General features: G+C 39.2%; 1 protein-coding gene across 1 annotated transcript; it reads right to left on the minus strand.

Moving 5' to 3' along the window:
- Positions 1 to 1540: 1540 nt before the first annotated feature.
- Positions 1541 to 18848, minus strand: vsig10 (V-set and immunoglobulin domain containing 10). The gene is made up of 9 exons (XM_017705069.2): positions 18515 to 18848; positions 17076 to 17378; positions 12492 to 12782; positions 10125 to 10388; positions 8023 to 8307; positions 5334 to 5447; positions 5140 to 5152; positions 4240 to 4394; positions 1541 to 1926 (listed from the first exon to the last, which is right to left on the minus strand). The coding sequence occupies exons 1-9, from the start codon at positions 18567 to 18569 to the stop codon at positions 1859 to 1861; spliced, it is 1548 nt and encodes a 515-aa protein (XP_017560558.2). The 5' UTR covers positions 18570 to 18848; the 3' UTR covers positions 1541 to 1858.
- Positions 18849 to 19953: the final 1105 nt, after the last annotated feature.

Consider the following 19953-nt stretch of genomic DNA (forward strand, 5'->3'; position numbering starts at 1 on the left):
ACCATAAAAACGTATCATTCATATTATGCTCACTTTACTACGTCCCACAATGCCACCCCCTTTATAACCTGGAATTACGCAGTGTGTTTCTGTGCCTTTAAGATAATATAAAACCAGTATTATGGCAGGTAAATGTACGATTCTAAACTGATGCAAATATTCTGTTTCAAACCATTTGTCAAACTGAAGGCGCATAGTGCACAGAGGTCACCAGCTTTCTGCTGAGTCAATCTCTACTGACCTTCAAACTTCATGTGGCCTTCAGATTAGCTCAAGAACAGCACAGTGAGCTTCATGGAATGAGTTTCCAAGGCTGAGCAGCTGCATCCAAGCCTTACATCACCAAGCGCAATGCAAAGCATCTAGCGCAGTGGTGTAAAGCGCTGCCACTGGACTCAGTGAGAGCAGTGCAGTGGCACTAGAGCAGTGGAGACGTGTTCTCTGGAGTGACCAATCACGCTTCTCCGTCTAGCAATCCGATGGATGAGTCTGGGTTTGGCGGTTGACAGGAGACGGTACTTGTCTGTCTGCATTGTGCCAAGTGTAAAGTTTGGTGGAGGGGGGATTATGGTGTGGGGTTGTTTTTCAGGAGTTGAGCTCAGCCCCTTAGTTCCAGTGAAAGGAACTCTTAATGCTTCAGCACAGAGAGATTTTGGACAATTTCATGCTCCCAACTTTGTGGGAACAGTTTGGGGACGGCCCCTTCCTGTTCCAACATGACTGCACACCAGTGCACAAAGCAGGTCCATAAAGACATGGATGAGCGAGTTTGGTGTGGAAGAACTTGACTGGCCTGCACAGAGTCCTGACCTCAGCCCGACAGAACACCTTTGGGATGAATTAGAGCGAAGATTGTGAGCCAGGCCTTCTCGTCCAACACCAGTATCTGACCTCACAAATGTGCTTCTGGCAGAACAAAAATTCCAATAAACACACTCCAAGCCCTCGTGGAAAGCCTTCCCAGAAGACCTGAAGCTGTTATAGCTGTAAAGGGTGGGCCGACATCATATTAAACCCTGTGGATTAAGAGTGAGATCTCATTCAAGTTCACATGCGTGTGAAGGCAGACGAGCGAATGCCTTTGGCAATATAGTGTGTATCTGATGAACTGCTATTTGTAACAGTTTTATGACAAGAAAATAAGTAGTTTCTTATTGAATAACAAACAGTGTATGTAAATTATGTCTGTGCTGATTGGCTGCATTTTGAGAGAAGTCTGGGCTGAAACACTCTTTATTACTTTGACAAGACTTGTGGATGTGTGTAAATGTGTTGGTTTTACAAAAACTATTTATTAAAAATGAAATACTTTAGCACCTCAACTTACATATATGGACTGTGTGCACTGGGCATTGAATGAGATGAAGAACCTTTACGTTCTCCATCAAACCCTTAAAAAAATTCAGCTTTCTACGATATGGTAAACCACAAAACCAGGAGTACTTTAGATCTGGAGCTGAAAGTTGGTTATTTACAGAGTCCTACTATGAACAAGTTTCATTACTAAAATATTCAGCTGAATGATGAGGAGTCCACCACAAAACATATGAATGATGTTTATGATGCTATAAGAAAGCAACAATAGTTGCTCATGTGCACAAACAGACACCAATGGACACCGTTTTCACTAATTCATCTGTGGCCAGAAGTACTAACAGCAACCAAGCTGTTTGCATATTTTATACAACTCACATTATTTTAATATACATAACCATACAGTCACAGGGTACAACATACAAATCAAGACACATTTAAAACTTCATTTGCATTCCTTGCACATATGAACAGGCCACTGCAGAGGCCGTCTAAAGCAAAAGAACTGTCCTGTACAATCTGAGAAGTCCACTGAGTTTCTGTATCATTCTTCTGGCTTAGCTTGTTCTTGATCTGCTTGGTCTGCGTCGTTCACGTTATCTTCATGATCACCTAAAAACAAACAAGTTATACTGAATCATTTCAGAAATTGTCACCTAGCAAGCCAGCAAGCAAAGTTTATTTATCTATCGCTTTTTACAACAGGTGTTGTCACAAAGCAGCTTTACAGAACAATCAGTATTTCAGAACGAAAAGAAAAACCTGGGTCCGAGCCCCCAGGAGCGTCACCAGTGGCGACAGTGGCAAGGGAAAAGAGCAGGTGGATGGAACCTTGAGAGGAACCAAGACTCAGAAGGGGAACTCATCCTCCTCTGGTCGACACCGGATAGCAAACATTGTTAGTATGAAGTATTAAAGTACAAAGCAGGGGCTCCTGAGTGGCGCCACCGTCTAAGCGTTGGCCGTATCATCAGGAGATTCGATATCATCAGAGTTCGATCTCTGGTGATGCTACAGCCGTCCGTAACCAGGAGTCCAAGAGAGCACAGTTGGCCTCGCTCTCTCTGGGTGGGTAGGATGGCCGCCCTTCTCCCTCAGTGGTGGTCAAGCTGGTCCAGAAGGCTGGCAGACTGGCACCCAGTCAAGGCAAAAGAGGCAACCGCATCAGACGCACAGGATGGGCAGCTACCTAGAGTTTTCCACTTCCTAATGGTACCTATCTGTGGATACTGATGTGGATGTATACTCCTGGGCAAATAAAAATGGACTAAGCAAGAAAATTTCAAAACATTAAGCTTTTAATGGTCTTAACAAAAAATAATTAAACAAATTGATAAATCAGCTTAACAAGGTGGAGTTTTCCCCGTTCATTTCTGTAGATGTTGAAGTTCTGGGTGTAAATTTACAGATGAATGGCTTCAAACATTGCAGAGTTACTCGGTGTTTAATAAAGCCCTCAGTAAATAACATTAGATTTTAGACTCTGCCCAATGTTTGCCCAGGAGTGTGTTCACCTTTATAAAATTGGGATTAGATCTATTAGATTAGCATTATGCAAAATGTAACATCAAAAATGCAATAAAACAAATAAATAAAATGTAAACACAGTAGTTTTGGCGTCACCAAAACATTCTGCTCTGTTAGTAGAAGCAGGAGAAAAAAAACAGTTTGGGACATAAAAATAGCACTGATACATGGAGGCCCAAGTATTGATATTTAATAATTTATTTAATAATATTGTAATGTGTATTAAGCCCTGTGTTGGACTAATAGAATACCAAATGCCCTTCTGTCTTAACCCACAAGATGGCGCTTTTGAGACCAGCGTTTCGTTATCCCAGCTGTTACTAATAGACACTAATGGACTGCACACTTGTCCTGATTGTAGGAGAACAGGGGTCAGCCCACCACTCAGACGCAATTCAGTATGTGTAGCTATGGATAAAGCCTGTTTTGAATGTTGCCTTATCTACTCCAGACGTCTGTGTTGCTACAATAAAAACAGATTGAGTCATATTGCAACACTGTGAACATCATAGAGTCTCACTGTGGGGCTTGTAGAGACCCCAACCCTGTCTTGCAGAATACAATGATTGCAACCATGGCCCTATCATAAGAAGATCACAAGGCCCCCCATCACTCATGGGTGTCTGTCAGTTGACGTAAAAATCAGGAGTTAGCATTCTGCTCCAAGTGTGTTGACCTGTCTAATGACGCTGCATTAGCAGCAGCTCAGAAAGACGTGGTGGCGATGCCTCAGATGAAGTGCATGCTCGATTCCGCCCTTCCAGCCTGATGGCATCTAACAAATAGGGGAGACTTAGCTACCAGATGGGAACTGGACAGGATTAAATATTATCTGCCGATACTGATATCATAACGCACTGTGCATTAAGTAATCAATCAAAGTAGACTGTTTAACCAAAAATAAAACATGGGAAATCCTCATTGTAACAGTATTTTTAAAGTCATTTTGCAACTAATTCATGTCATAGGAAACCTTTATAGCCCTAGGTGCAGTCTAACTAACAGCTGTGATACTGAATTACCTGACTCATACATATCGGTTTAACTGTACTTACTTTCATATGAAAAGCAAACACAGCTCCTGGCTTCAGGTGTGCACTTTGGTAGCCACTGAACCAGACAGAGTATTAAAAATGAAGTACTGTATTTCCAATTTAATGCAATCTTATGTCTTTTTTTTGTTGTGTTTTTTTGTGACTTTTTTCATTTCTTACTTTGTCGTTATTTGCTATTTTTATTTATCTGAAAGGTGTCAGTCTGTACAGCACATTATGTTTGCATTAAAATAAGCGCTTTATGAATAAAGGTCTGATTGTTTGTAAGGTTAGATTAGACAGTAGCATCTCACACTGTTGGTGAATCTGAAATGTTTTAGGAAACAGTTAAACGGTCACTCACTGGACTGTATCCTGTGGATCTCTACGAGTGTAGTGGTGCGTGTGGGAACGTGTCCGTTAGAAACAGGACTGAGTCTCGGAACAGCGTCGTGGAAAACATCGTCCTCATCCGACTCGACGAGGCTCAGCACATCCGTCCTGTCGTCCTCTAATCCACTGAAAACAACACGGTGCTTTAATGGCTTTTAAACAGCATCATGAGCAGAGTTTAGGACTGAGGGCTCTTAGAAGACTTTTACTGCAACAGGTTCCTATAAAACCAACGTTCATTTAATAACATAGTACTACTACTAATACTAATAATATTAATAATAACAACAACAACAACAACAACAACTAATAATAACAACAAGAATTTCATTTCAAATAGACACTTTGCCACCTTTTTGAATTAAGCATAGTACATTAATAATAATAATAATAATAATAATAATAACAATAATAACAATAATAATAACAATAATAATAATAATAATAATATTTTTAATAATGATTCATAATATAAACTACTGTTATTTTATTATACTATTATAATTCAAATATATTACTATAATGATGTATAATAACATGTATAATAATAATAATAATAATAATAATATATAAAATAATAACTGTGATAATACACAATTAATTAAAATATTAATGTAAGCCTCAGGAGTTTTTACTAGTTTTTTTTTAACCAGGATATTATTAAAAATAATCAGTAAATAATGATAACAGGAAAATGTACCACCATTATAATTAGTAGTATATTATCATTGTCCTATGTCTCAAATGAATAATAATAACATCGTTCTTACTATAATAATAATAATAATAATAATAATAATAATAATAATAAATGTTCGCTCTATAGTCCGTGTTTTCGTTATAACGTTATAATATTTGTGTTTATACTTACCTAAATCTAAAACCTGTAGAAAAATAGAGGAAAATGATTTAATATCAAGTATGTATGTGTGATTAAAACATATGAAAACAGTCTCAGTGTAATGCTTACAGATTTTCTCCTAATCTGAACCACAAACATCCTGAGCTTAGTTTGAAGCTGCTGCTAAAGCCAGATGTAAAGGCAGATAAAACAGTGACACGTACTCAGACATATCCTGTCACGACGGGAGTACGCTAAGAATCCCACTGTTATCCCAGCAGCTACGATCAGAACCGAGATAAAGACTCCGACCGCCGCCCCGGAGCTGTCTGCAAAGGCTGGAAAATAAACATTTTTACATCAGAATGATCAACACAAAGAATTCAGTGTGAGGAGCTGCCAACAGTGACGGAACTGCTTTCTGACTGTAGTTTTTCCAATCCAAAGCATGTTGCCCAGCAGCATTCTGTGAATGACGAGACAGATTTAAGGCTTTTAAACATAAAATTGCTTTAGTTGATGAGTCTACTGGAATAAAGCAGCTCAACAGCCCTTTATATGTAAGAACTTGATTCAAAAGACCGTTTCATTTCTATGAAAGTGGTGTATTTATGTTTTCCTTCTTTTTTTCCTGAAACTCATTATTTTCCCATTGAAATTCACTAACAGAGTCTACTAGAGTGCTACCCACATCGGCCTATATGTCCATTCCCTGTCCACTCTATTGGACACTCCTAACTTGTTGTTCCGCCTGGTAGACGTAAAGAGATAGTAGCTCATCTGCTGCAGCACAGTTTTTATGTTGGTATGTTATGTGTCAAACACAAGGCCCGTGACAATCCTATCCAGCCCCCAAATGTATTATAGCTTTCTATTAACATTAGCCCATTTCTCAATGTGCTGTACTACAGTCTCCAGCATGCACAGCAACGTAAATGTGTGCTCTGACTCTTCTACCCCAACGCTGCTTTGGGACAGCGGTGACACTGTGATAACTGAATATTGAATATTTCATCTAGTATTTCAGGTCGACTACAAGTGCCTAGATTTTACTGCTGAGGTTTTTGTGTTTTTGAATACATGGCCAGTTCAGGTTACACACAACTTTAATTAAAAAAAGGAAAAAAAAATTTCTCTGGCCCACAGATTTGTTTTTAATACGACCCCTTCAGTGGTTGAGTTTGACATCCCTGCTCTCATCCTTGATCAGTGGTCACAGCATGCTGCCCACAGGACACTGCTGGATGGATATGTTTGGATGGTGGACTATTCTCAGGCATTTAAAAACTCAAGCAGACTGCTGTCTGATCCACTTGTACCAGTGCAACACACACTAACGTGCCACCATGTCAGTGTCACTGCACTGCTGAGAATGATCCACCACCCAAATAATACCTGCTCTGCGGTGGTCCTGTGGGGGTCCTGACCATGGAAGAACAGGGTAAAAGGGGGTAACAGAGTATCAGAGAAACAGATGGACTACAGTCTGTAACTGTAGAACTACAAAGTGCAGCTATACAGTAAGTGGACAATGTAGAAACAAGGAGGTGGTTTTACTGTCATGGCTCATGGAAATATGTAGATGTGTTGGTTTTCATGACGTCACAAAAACAGTGACTTCAAAATTGTTTTTGCTGCTTAGTTTCTATATACAAACTGGGAAGTGAAATGTTTTGGCGCTTTAGTGCACTCCTGACTAGTATTGCAGACATCATGACACCTGGTTCTTCCTTTCCCCGCCTCTGTAAACAATCTCTTCATATTGAACCTCTGTAAATGACTTTGTTTACACCTCAAGCACTGAATTTTGAAAGATGATTTGATTTGATTTATGCAATTACACAACTTTAAGAATTAGTAAACTCACCCACATTCTGTAATACTATAATTCTGTTCATTTCTGCTTATTACTTGGACAACCTTGGTCAAATTATACATTACTGTCTCAACAAATTGTCAATTATTATTTATTTGCTGAATTTATCATTCTGGAAAAAATGACACATAAAATGCATAACTTTGGGCACCCTTTTGGTCAGCACTTCATAAGAACCCTTTTGGATGAAATGACAGCAAACATTCAGCAAATAAATGATAATTGTCCATTACATATCTGCAGAAATATGCAATGTTTATGTTTGTTTAATGTAGAAGTGGTACTACCTTCTTTTCACTTAGAAAATAAGCAAAATGTGATTGGACCCCTAAGTATGATTTAGTCTGCCAAATGAAGGCACCTTATTTTTTTTCCAAATCATCACATAGTATTTTGCATTCATTCTTAATCCAAAACTGCTATTCTGTCTCCAAATTCACAGCATAGCAGGGCACAAACTGATGGGAGAGCAAGCAAGTGAACATTAAGCTTTCATTTAAAATGTTTTCTTAAGATATCTTATAAGATATTATTTGTGAGACTCGATAAACAAAATAATTGAGAAAATATCATTTTTGTGCTGTCAAATGTCACTATAAACAATAATAGACTATAAAACATATAAAGAAAACTACAGAACAAAATCACTATCTGGTTTCACAAACTGAGTCTGTACCAATCTATAATCTGTGAGTTTGGATGAGAGTGTGTAGATGGACAGATATTGCATTTAAACTGTAAAGGATCTGTGCTTAACACACTACGAAGAAACAGATCATTACCAATTTGACCGAATAGCCACTTTAAACCTATTGCTAATCTAAACGTGCATGGTGAACAGATACTTTGGGACCATTAAAACATCTTCTTAGGGAAACATGCCCCCAGACTCCTCAGTGGAGACCAATGTCCATAAATCTCTGGTGACACTCCTGATATAACTGTATGTCGTTTCCCTGAAATTTCCATCGTGATTAGTAAGATGTCCGTTTACCTTTGCGCTAAAGCTTCCAGAAACAGCAAAGAGTTTTACTTACATCTGACAGTAAGATAGACTTCCAGTTCCTTCGCCGCCAGAACATTTTCACTCCAGCAGAAGAAAACACCTTCGTCGTCTTTCGTCACATTCACTATGGTTAGAGTAAACTCCGGGCCCTTGGCGATCAGTGTGTATTTGGAGCTGGGGACGATAACCTCCTGACTCTTTCCTCGCTGCCACACAGTTTTAGCAGGAGGGAGAGATTTGTACTCAGAGCAAGAGAGAGTGATGTCACTGCCCTCCAGAGCGGCCACGAGTGGCATTCCCATCGGGTATGGGGAGTCTGCAACACCAGAACAGACTGTAAGGTCATGGATTTCACACTTATAGGGAAAAGGTAGCAGGTTACAAGGCAGCACGGTCACAAAAAATGAGAAGTTCTACCATCTTAGAAATAATACACAAAAGTCCATTTCCTGGCCTCTTTATGGGAAACCCTTGTAGCTCCACCTTGCTGGTGTACAGTTAAGGAACTTTCTTCATCCTTTAGTCCAGGGGTGCACAACTCCGGTCCTGGAGGGCTGGTGTCCGGCACAGCTTGGTGATTTACCTGCTCAACCACACCTGATTACACTCACCTGTTAACTGGCAGGTTCGATGGGTGTGTTTGAGTAGGGAAACCTCAAAACTGTGCTGGACACTGACCCTCCATGACCAGAGTTGTACACCCCTACTCTAGCCCTTCATCAGAGGTCTGTTTCTGGCTGGTTATCACCTAGCAATGAGACTGCTGTGTCTGATACACTTGAACCAGCTCAGCAAACACTGCTATGTCAGGGTCACTGCTGTACTGAGAATAATCCACCACCCAAATAATGTCTGGTCAGCAATGATGAATGGGGTAGTGGCTGACAGAGTGTACAGCAACTGATGGGCTACAGTCTGTAATTGCGCACCAACGTAGGGATATTATAAAAGTATTTCTGATAAAGTGGCCAGTGAGTGGACTATATTTTTGTAAGTTAGTGTGTATCAATCAATATGTAAAATTTGAGGTTATAATGCAGACGGCAATGCTTTAGACAGAAAAGAAATAGCATTAGTGATAGCAATTCAGAAGTATGATGCTCACCACTGAACACATAAACTCTATTTATGAAAAGCCGGCATAAGATGACATAAACGAATAACATACGCTGGTTATTTACAGGCTGTGCTATACTTGGCCTAAATCTCACTGAAAACTTGATCGGTTGTGATCCATAATACATATCACTTATCTCTTCTTAATGAAACCCACAGACGGCCAGTGTTTTTTATGCTCTGAGAAGAAGAATCATAGCATAATTTATCATAATAACAAAATCATGTTTTCATATCACCCACTCTGAGTAAAAACACCATTTCACATACCTACGTATGCAGTAGTGGGCAAAACTTTTAGGCACCTAAGCGTATTGTTTCAAGCCTTTTATTTTGGCAGTCAGTGTGTTTGCACTTGTAAAAACGCCATATAGCATTAGAATAAATGTAAATAAACATAAATCAGGATTAGGGTTTGGTTTGAGGTTAAGGTTAGGGTTAGGATTAAGGCCAGGGTTAGGGTTAGGTGTTGGGTTAAGGTTGGTAAGGTTAGATTTTGTGTAAAAGAAGTAACATATTAACAATTAATGTAAGCAATCTATCAACAGAGCATATTTACTTCAATGTATTCAGTATTCAATATACTTCATTACTGCTGCTTTGATGTGTTACTGATAATCTGTTAAGAGTTTATTAATCATCTACAAACAACCACTCCAAATAAAGGGTTACCAAAAGTTTGGTTCCAGATTTCTCCTAGACGCGCCAAGTGACTGCATGAATTTAATAAATGCCATTGTCAGCACTGATTAGCCAAATCAGGTAATGGATGATGACTGTAAATAATACAGGGCTACCACAATAAGAGACATCCTGGCATGCCTAAAATCACTCGTTATTGTATTAATGTTGTTTGTATTTATTCTAATATTAGTGTTTTGCTGAGCAAGTAAACACATACTGCCCAGACAAACTGTTTTATCATTATAACACTACCATGTTATTATATTGCAGCGATCTCCAACAGAAACAGGTCAAAGTGTCTGCATTTGACTATAAAATCAGTTCAGGCCTTACTGAGCGTGAAGGAGCACGACTTTTCATGTCCAGGCTGTAGTTCACTGTATCGTCCCAGACATGTGATATTCTGGTCATCATGGAGCATCGTCCTGTTCAGAGTCACTGTTAAAGTCTCTGAGACATTTGAGGCCAACATGTCAGAACCCAGAAACACCTGCAGGTTCGGTGTAGGGTAGCCCCCGTACCAGGAGCAGCTGAAGCGCACCAAGTCAGGCTGACTGGCCTGCTCCCAGTTGCAATTGGGGTGTCTCTCTGGAGCATCTGCAGAAAGAGATGTTTATATGAATGAGAAGTGGTTAAATGATTAAATTGACAGTTCAGCAAAAATTCTAATTTACATGATTTCACCCTTTCCCTACATGCACCTGATCAACCAAGTCTGACGTAAATGACCACACTTTTCGCAAAACCTCTTACTTTATAAACAAAAGTACAGCTACACCTGAATCTGTAAATCCACCAATAAACTCAGAAGTGGCTGTCATGCCAAGCCTGAATTTTGTCCATAATTTTGTGTATTTTTAAAGATAATAGTGTGAGAAACAGGTAAGCAGGTACATTTGAGATTACTTACTCCACACGGCTTGAGAGACGTGGTGATGTACGCATGCTGTTTGTACTGTACTAACTGTGGGAGATAGGTGTGTATTACTTGTTAGCTGGTTAGCTACTTTAGCTTCATAGCTCCCTTCTAAAGAACCAAACGTCAGGCACCAAATACACCCTGTTGATTGACCACATCTGGACTAATCACTGACCACTCATCTAGGTAGGAAAAAAATAACAAACGTGACATGGATGGTGCTGCACAGAAGTCAGGAGAGGCCAGTAAGTGGTTATAATTTTATAGACTTATTTTGAGATCATGACTTATTTGTCTTGTGATCGGACAACAACAAAAGCTGTTTTCTTGATATCATAATTTTTTTTTCCCACGGTCTCAAGATTATCAAGTTATCCAGGGAAAGCAACATTTATTAACTTGAGATCACAAAACAGTAGTGATCTCAAGAAAACAACATTTGTTATTGTGAGATCACAAGAAAAAAAGTCATGATCTCAAAATAACAGTCCAGAAAATTAGAACTACCTCATGGTCTCTCTGAACATCTGTAGTACTGGCCTGTTATGAAGCCACGTGTATAGAATGTAACTGTATGGACAGATATGACTGGTTGGCTCAGTGTTAAATTCCAGCAGTGTTTTATGCCAAAGACACTGTTTTATGAAAGTTCTGAGGTAAGACTTTGGCCTAAACCCTGTTCTAAAACCATTCGCGGCAGAGTGATATGCACAGGGTGTTTTAAGGCTAAATTGTCCAAAACAAAGAAAACTATATGAAAACTCAGCAAACACATAAACTGGCTACATTTGCTTTGTAGACATCACAACCCCTGGTTCTTATTACCACTACAAAGAAATCTGGTTGAGTGGTTGGTAAGTGTAGTGGGTAACACCTCTGCCTTCTAAGCTGTGGACTGGGGTTCAAATTCCCCCACATGGGCAAGCACCTTACACTATACTAATAAGAGTCCTTGGGCAAGACCCCCAACACTACCATTGCCTACCTGAGTAAAACGATCAAACTGTAAGTCACTCTGGATAAGAGCGTCTCCTAAATGCCATAAATGTAAATCTGAGTTGGGACATTCTCCACAATAAACTATATCACATCAAACCCATTTATTTATTTATTTATTTATTTATCTATCTATCTATCTGTTTTTCCTCTTTAGCTTAGAGGTCAGTAAGTGGATCCCACACAATGTAACATAACATGACTGCCCTCTTGACCAATATTCGACTCTGAATATTCCAGTCTATTAATGAGGGAACAGCTTTTTGATTTTGACCGAGTAAATACATTACAGAAATGTTTTAAAGATACTGAAAGTATATCATGTATGGCAAAAAGCAAACAGCTATACATTTATATATGGCAAATGACAAATAGCAATATAATGATACATGATTTAAAAGCCAATGATTAGTAATATTATTCAATGTTATTCTCTGCAAGCATAGTGCTTTTGGTTTGGCCCGCAAATAAATGTTTGTTTTTGTGATTTGGTTGCTTTATTTTTTGGAACTCTATCCCTTTAACATATAACTTATTTAGGAATGCTCCTATTCCAGGAAATATTTTTTGACATATTTTTTAACTTAGATACTTGTTGCTAAATGGTAATGTATGGTAAGCGTGGGATAAACAACAGAGAGTGAAAACTGTGCCCACCCTACCCTTTTTAACAGACCACTATCGGCACTTTTAGCACTTAAAAGTGTAAAAATTACTACTCAAATCACATTTTAGTAATTATGTACAACACAAACAAAGATTACATGTCTTTGTGTACAACATACAGTAGACCAGCAGTTCCTGGCTCTGTGTCACAGTCCTGTTGGAGAGGAGGTTGTGGGCTTTGCAGGTGTAGTTCCCCTGATCAGCTGCATTAACGTTGCTTATCTCAAAGTGTAGCGATGGTACTGCACCAAATGTCCTGCTGACATCTTCAAAATACCACGTAAGGTTCTGTGAGGGGTACGACTCGCTGGAGCAGTTAAAGGAAATGTTGGTCCCTTTTTGCACGAACAGTGTCCCGTTCAATAGGGCAGTTGCTGGTTCTATTTTTATTGCCATGTTCGTTGGACCATCTGAAACAACAAATAAACAGCATTCAGCCAAAGGCACTCAGGTAGCACGTCTCAATCCATACATGCTTCATTAGATCCTTTAACAAGTGGTTTATCAAGTGTAAAACAGTGAGAACTCAAAGGTTTCTTTGCATGGTTAAATGTCTTTTGTCAATACCTATGATTCAGTCATCTTGCTATGCAAACAGCAAGCAAGAAAATGTTTTTAAAAATGCTTTTCCTGCCCAACAGCTTGTTTCCAACTGGCAGTAAAAATGTTTTATGTAGTGACATCATTTACAGCAAAAAAACTGTTGTCATAAGTTTTGGTTTATCTATAAAACAGCTGAATTTGACGTTTCCATCCCGAAGTTCATGTATGTGACAACTTGTGTATTTTTGGCTTCCCTGACATCCTCGGCTACCCCATAACCTACTGATATGGATGTTCCGTTTACTTTACATACATACACCCATACATACATACACCCATACATACAAACACCCATACATACAAACATACATGCATACACACATGCATACATGCTGTTGTTGCTCTATCAGAAAAAAAATGTTTCCGCTGTAGATTTTTGCAGCATTTGGATGGAAAAGCTTACGACTGAAAAGCTTTGGATGGAAAAGCTTTGGATGGAAAAGCTTAAGACTGAAAAGCTGACTGAAAACGACTGTTCCCAAACTGGTCTGATTTGAAAGGCAACACCCTCACTTTTCCCCCCAATTGTCAGAATAATTGTATTACTGACAAGTTAGAATGCAGGAGTTTATTTCTGCCTGACTCATAGATCTCTAAACTGATCTCTGACTCTGCTGTTATCAAAACTACATATTTTGGAATATGACATCTCTCTGGAGAGCAGCGAGGCTTTGAAGGTAAGAACCCGCAGATTCGTTAGTGCTTACTCAACGCTTATGTTGCAAATAACACTACTGTTACTGTTGTGAATACTTCTTCTTCTTCTTCTTCTTCTTTCGGCTGCTCCCTTTAGGGGTCGCCACAGCGGATCATCTGCCTCCATCTTGCCCTATCCACTGCCTCCTCTACTTTCACACCAAACTGTTGTGAATACCAGATCATAAAATTATTTGGAGGAATTGAATCCTGAGATTTCAAGCTTTCTAACAGTATATAGCATCAACTGTATTGCTGGACGATCTGAAGCATAAAAATGATGCATAAAAAAACAGAAGCAAACGCATTAACAGAAGTGTGCCAGTCCCAGTACAGTGACCTATAAAAGTTAAAGAATCTTTTAAGAATGGTTCAACGTAGCACCAAAAAGAGTAAGTCATAGAACTTTGGTACTATATGGAACCCCTTTTTCTAGGAGTATAGGGTTGCATGATACAGACAAAATACTTTTCTGAATCAATGTAACAATATTAGCCTACATGATTTTGACAATATCCAAACTTTGTTGGGCTACAAGGACACCACATCTAAAGAACCACAGAAAGGCTCATCCAGAACTGTGATGAAATGACTGAAAGCTCCCAAAAGTACTGCGATTTGACTGGTACTGGTAATTTGACTGGGGGTTTCCATACATTCACATACTGTATTGTGCAGCCCTACGTTTCAACGTTATTGTTAGAAGCACTAGACAGAAGCACCGGATGAAAGTGGCTTGTAACTAACAAACTAACTTTTGTCTAATTAACTCACAAACCTGCATACTCACACTTTAGCACACTAAAGATTATTCACAACAGGTCACTCTTAGCACTTAGGCAGCTTTCAATGCTTCATAAGAGTGGTGCTTCACATCACTGACACGGTGTGTCCTTCTTAAAAGTTACAAATAAGCTGATTTTTCCCTGCCTCTATTTTAGCAACCGTCTCTCTTGCAATAGAGAATAAAAGGGAGAGAAATGATCAGCAGAGTGGCTCATGTTCAAGTCAAGGCGACAGCTGACTTTTACATCTTTAAAATTACCTTATCCATGCTGCGCCCACAAAATGTGCCCTTTTGTTGTAAGGTTGGACATGTTTTGTGGAAAGTAGGAGAACTATCATTCAGAGTTTAGCTTGGAGTCTAGATTTGCTGCATGCTGTTGAGTTTTCAGTCTAAAATGCAACACTACCCAGCTGCACTGTGCTGTTGCAGCTAAATAAAACCAGACAGGCTGGAAACAATAACGCATTTGTCACTCTGCTTGAAGTCAAAAACCTGACCAACACATGCTAATATTCAGTAATAAGTCAAATAAAATAGTCAATAATAAGTAAAATAAAAATACTGTAATATACAATACATACAGTACTGGCACCATGGACGCTTTGAAATACTGATGCTGCATTTTAGTTAAATGCTGCAGTTTCACCAAAGGAGTTTCAGATACACTGAACAGCTCTGGTTTAACCCTTGAATGGTGTTCAGGTCTGTGGGACCATTTTCAATGTTTACCAACAGAAAAAAAAATGATGTGATTTATTATTATTTCAACCCCAGATTCCTTGGCCTTTGCTAATTTTCTGTGAAGAACACATTTTCAGTGCCTTCACACTGTTCATCCCCCACACATTTACCCTACACATGTGGTGTTGGGGTGAACCTGTGGGGAATAAAAGTATGGAGGTGCTGTGTCCTTCACTCTGTTCTCCTCCTACATGGCCTGCTGTTAGTGTGTGTGTGTGTGTGATGTATGTATTTCTATATGTGTGTGTGGGTGGACAAAATGGACAGGCTGCTGACTGGCTACAGCTGCTAACGGAGAACCCTACGCTGGCCATGTGTGATATTTTAAACATTTAAACATTTATGGCTGTATTGATTTAAAAACAATAATGCAGTGGGTCCACCAGACCACTGAGTAACAAACACACAAACACCACACAAGCACTAAGAAGCTCCCACTGCTCTATCACACTGTGATCCAACTGTATTAGTGTGTTTTCAGTCTGAGCACCTTCACAGCTCTTAGTGAAACATGCAGTGCTATCATTTCATATTCAATATGGAAGCTGGAGAAGCAAAGGTCTACAAAAAAATCCAGGGGAAGCCAAATGTGGTGTGAAAGGCTGTGTCAACTGTAGAACCATCAACACATTACTTCCGTTAAGAAATCGTTGCAGAACTCATGTATGTATCTTATACATGTACAATCATGAGCAAAATTTTGGGTGCTTCTGGGCAAATGACGTTTGGTCAATGTTCTAAGTGAAAATAAGTTAACACCTTTTTTATAGAGACACATTTAAAGCACAACTGTTATTTATTTGCTGAATTTCACAGGTTGTTAAAAAAAATACATACATAAACTTTATATTTTATGTTTTCTTTTTTCCAGTACCTTAAACTCAGCATCTAATGCCGCACCAGTTAGCACTAGTGTCAGCTTCTCTGAAGGAGCAGCTTCCTCCTCATCTGATATGACTACCTATCTGTTTAATCTACAATGTTCAACCCACCTAAACTTGCTCACAACTACATAGGAGATCTGATCAGTATATCAGTTATAATTAGCAACCCATGGTGTCAGTAATATCAGCCGATAAGCAAACAAATAGAAGTTGAGCACTAAAACTATTTAGTATTTAAGTGTGTTCTCTGTAGAGGATGTGTTAACTTGGCTTCACCCACAAAATCAACAAAGCATGTAGTGTTTTTTTTTCTTAATACAGTATCATGATTATATTCCATAAGCTGTGCTAAAAGGGTAAGTAATTATTATGACATCACAGTTTTATATGGGCACGTTTCTAATGTGATGCATTCTAACATTGTGACATAACATGTGCGCACAAAATGAATAATGTGAAACTTTAGTAACACTTTCTAAATGTCCATATTTTGACAAAAGCCGAACGGTTTTTATTAGCTTCAATGTACTTTTGTACTGCAAAGCTTGTCCAAACTTGCCACAGTCGCTATGAAGGATTTGTGGGTGGAGCATAAAATAGATCAATTCTAAATTCCAACAAAGTAGAGAGAGAAAAAGAAAGTGTTGCCCTGAGAACAGAACCAGTTTCATTCACACAGCTCCTGGCCACTAAATACACAAGCGGTTAAACCTGCAGAACCTGCTTGTCTTACGATTCCGCACTTTTCTAGAAACCAGCGCAGACAACTTTGCATATCCTACAAAAGCTCAATCATGATTGTGTAATGGCATCAACGTCGCTGCCTTATCAAAACATTTTTTTCAGTACTCATTGCGTCGTTTGGAAATGAACGGACCAATAGAAACAGCCCCTGAAACAAACTACCATAGCATTAAGGTTAAGGCCTGTTTTTCCTCTCCTGAAGAGAGACAGGAGGCTGACAGTGATAGTACAGAACTATGGAAACGTACCAGCAACTTGTAGAAGAATCTTCTGAGATAAGCTGTCATTTTTTGGCACAGGGTCGCACTCATACTCATCCTCATCTAGTAACATCAGGCCAGTGATCTTCAAGCTGCCGTCGTCCTGTATGGATAAATGGCCCGTGCTGAGCAGATGAGCACTGTCCCGGGTGACGGCAATCTCCCCGCTCTTTTTCCAGTGAGTTACAAGCAGGGTGCTGTTGGCTGGGCGGCTGAAACATGGCAACAGAACGTTTGTTCCTCTCTCTCCGATTATGACAAGCGGCCGCTCTCGCTCTTCTGCAGCTACAGCTGTGAAAAGAGGGTAAAAAGGGGGAAAGTCAGGAGCTGGTCAAGGCTTGAGATGAGACAAGTCATAATTCAGAATCCAGTCGATGAACTCTTAAAAATTAGGAAGATCTGGAAATTACGGACCAATGCAATATCCAATATATTTCATGAACTGTCAATACCAGTAATACCAGTGCTAATTATATATATATATATATATATATATATATATATATATATATATATATATATATATATATATATATACACACACACACACATTATAAACTCAATTTTCTCCATTTTTTTATCATTTTTCAGTGTTTGACATAATTTGAAAACAACTGTTGTCCTTTACTTGGTGTGCAAATTTCATGATGAAAGGACTAAAAGAAAGGGCCCAAAATTACTTGGGAAAAAGTTCTGTTTCCATTGACTTACATTAAAAGTAGAGTGTGTTTTTTCCTTCTCCTGTAAACTTTTGGTTATAATAGGTTTTGTTCTAACAGCAGTGATATGTGTGTGTGTGATATATATATATATACACACACACACACACACACACACACATTATGTATGTGCATATAAACAAACATAAGTATATATAGGCAGCACAATTATTAATTATCAATAAGCATATCAATATGTATATAAGCATTGTGTCCAAAATGATAACTATAGAGGAGAAGGAAAAAATACCATTAGCTTTTAATAAAAAATAATGGAAAAATGATTTATTCCAAGTTACTGTGGACCATTTCTACTGCTCTGTTCATCATGAAATGTTGAACAACGTAAAAGGGCAGCTGGAGATTTCATATTTGTCAAAAATTTGAAAATAAAAGACATAAAAAGAGAGATACGAGGTTTGTTCCTGGCTGTGAATATCAGCTTCTGTAGGGCTACAAATCCAGTGAAATGTAGAAAAGCTAAAAAAGCTAAAAAAGTTCGGATTGGAAGTATTTGTCGAATCTAAACAAATGCCGATACGAGTCCGATATCATCGAACATCCTCACAAAAACCAGTCGGGTTCCCCTAAAGAACCGTTTCAGTAGGAGTCTCTAGTCTGTACCATGTGTGTAAACTAGAACCTCCACATAATAAGACTCGTGGATGAGACTGTGGGGTGGTCATTACGGGGACTGACCGCGCTTACCTGCGTGGTGTGAAAGGCAGAAGTGGACCAAGACGAGTCCAAACACGGACACCATCGTGGAGGAGAATCTGAACCACAGACGGAATCGCTCTCAGGCACAACCAGTCGTTAAGGACTTAAAGCGGTCATATCGAGTCATGAAGCGCTCATAAGCGCAATGAAGACATGATCGATCGAAATCCACGAGGTTAAAATTTAGGGATGGCGCGCGCGGCCTGCAAGCCTAAAACCCAGCGATTCTGTCAACTCTTAAATTCGCTAAATTCGCCTATGTTCCCCTTCAACCTGTTTACTCTTCACCACACACCTGTTTTCACCTCCCTCTCTCTCTCTCGCGCTTTCTCTCTCTCCCGGAAACACAGATTAGGGAGGATGGGGCCACACCCTTACCTGTCCTTAAAGGTACAGCGACCCCTTTACTAGGCACACCTGCCTTGTACCTGTATTTGTTGTCCATTAAATCACCTCCACTGACCATCTGTTTCTCTGATACTTTGTTAGCCCCCTTCTATCCTGTTCTTCAGTGGTCAGGACCCCCATGGACCCTCACAGAGCACAGGTGTTAACCACTACACTAACCAACCCCAATCAATAATCTATCTATCTATCTATCTATCTATCTATCTATCTATCTATCTATCTATCTATCTATCTATCTATCTATCTATCTATCTATCTAAGGGTCTGGAAGTGTCATGATTGTTTTGGTTGTGACAAAACGGACCGTTCAGTCATTTATTTTAATAAAATGAAAGTCATTTGATCGTTTAAAGCTAAACATAATTGATTGATTTCCTCATTAAATTAAGCAAATTCATTTCAATCCTCAGTTTGTTTTTTGTTTAGTTTTTTACACTGAGATTAAAGTTATTGAAGAAAAAAGCCCCGCTGGTGACGTCCTGTGTAAATAAAAATAATGCGTGCCCTTATTAAGGCATGGGAACGAGATCCTAATGTGTGGCCATGACTTAGTAAGGCATGGGAATGAGATGATTAAATCGTGGCCACGACTTTGTAAGGCGTGGGAGCGAGATCGTGGCTTACTAAGTTGTGACCATGGATTAGGATCTCGTTCCCATGCTTTACTAAGTCATGGACACGACTTAATCATCTCATTCCTACGCCTTACTAAATTGTGGCCACGAGTTATTTTATTTACACAGGATGTCACCAGTGGGGCTCCGTAGAATGCATTTAATAAACAGACATTTAAACGAAACGGTACTCCGAGCAGATCAGTTAGTACACGGAGCCCAGCTGGTGACATCCTGTGTAAATACAAACAATGCGTGGCCACAACTTAGTAAGGCATGGGAACGGCTTACTAAAGCGTGGGAAAGAGATCCTAATGCGTGGTCGCGACTTTGAAAGGCATGATCCCAATGTCACGCCGTACTAAGTCATGGCCACGGCTGAATGATCTCATTCAGACGCATCAC

The sequence above is a fragment of the Pygocentrus nattereri genome, chromosome 20 (genome assembly GCF_015220715.1).
Source record: "Pygocentrus nattereri isolate fPygNat1 chromosome 20, fPygNat1.pri, whole genome shotgun sequence".
Classification (NCBI taxonomy): Eukaryota; Metazoa; Chordata; class Actinopteri; order Characiformes; family Serrasalmidae; genus Pygocentrus; species Pygocentrus nattereri.

Bases quoted from the DNA above. Each gene is read 5' to 3' on its own strand.
- vsig10 (XM_017705069.2), bottom strand. From the start codon at position 18,569: ATGGTGTCCGTGTTTGGACTCGTCTTGGTCCACTTCTGCCTTTCACAC. The intron at 10,389-12,491 runs GTATGTTGTACA...CTCTTTCTGCAG, and splicing joins CCAGGAACTGCTGGTCTACT to ATGCTCCAGAGAGACACCCC. The intron at 5,448-8,022 runs GTAAGTAAAACT...TTTATTTTCCAG, and splicing joins AGTCTATCTTACTGTCAGAT to CCTTTGCAGACAGCTCCGGG.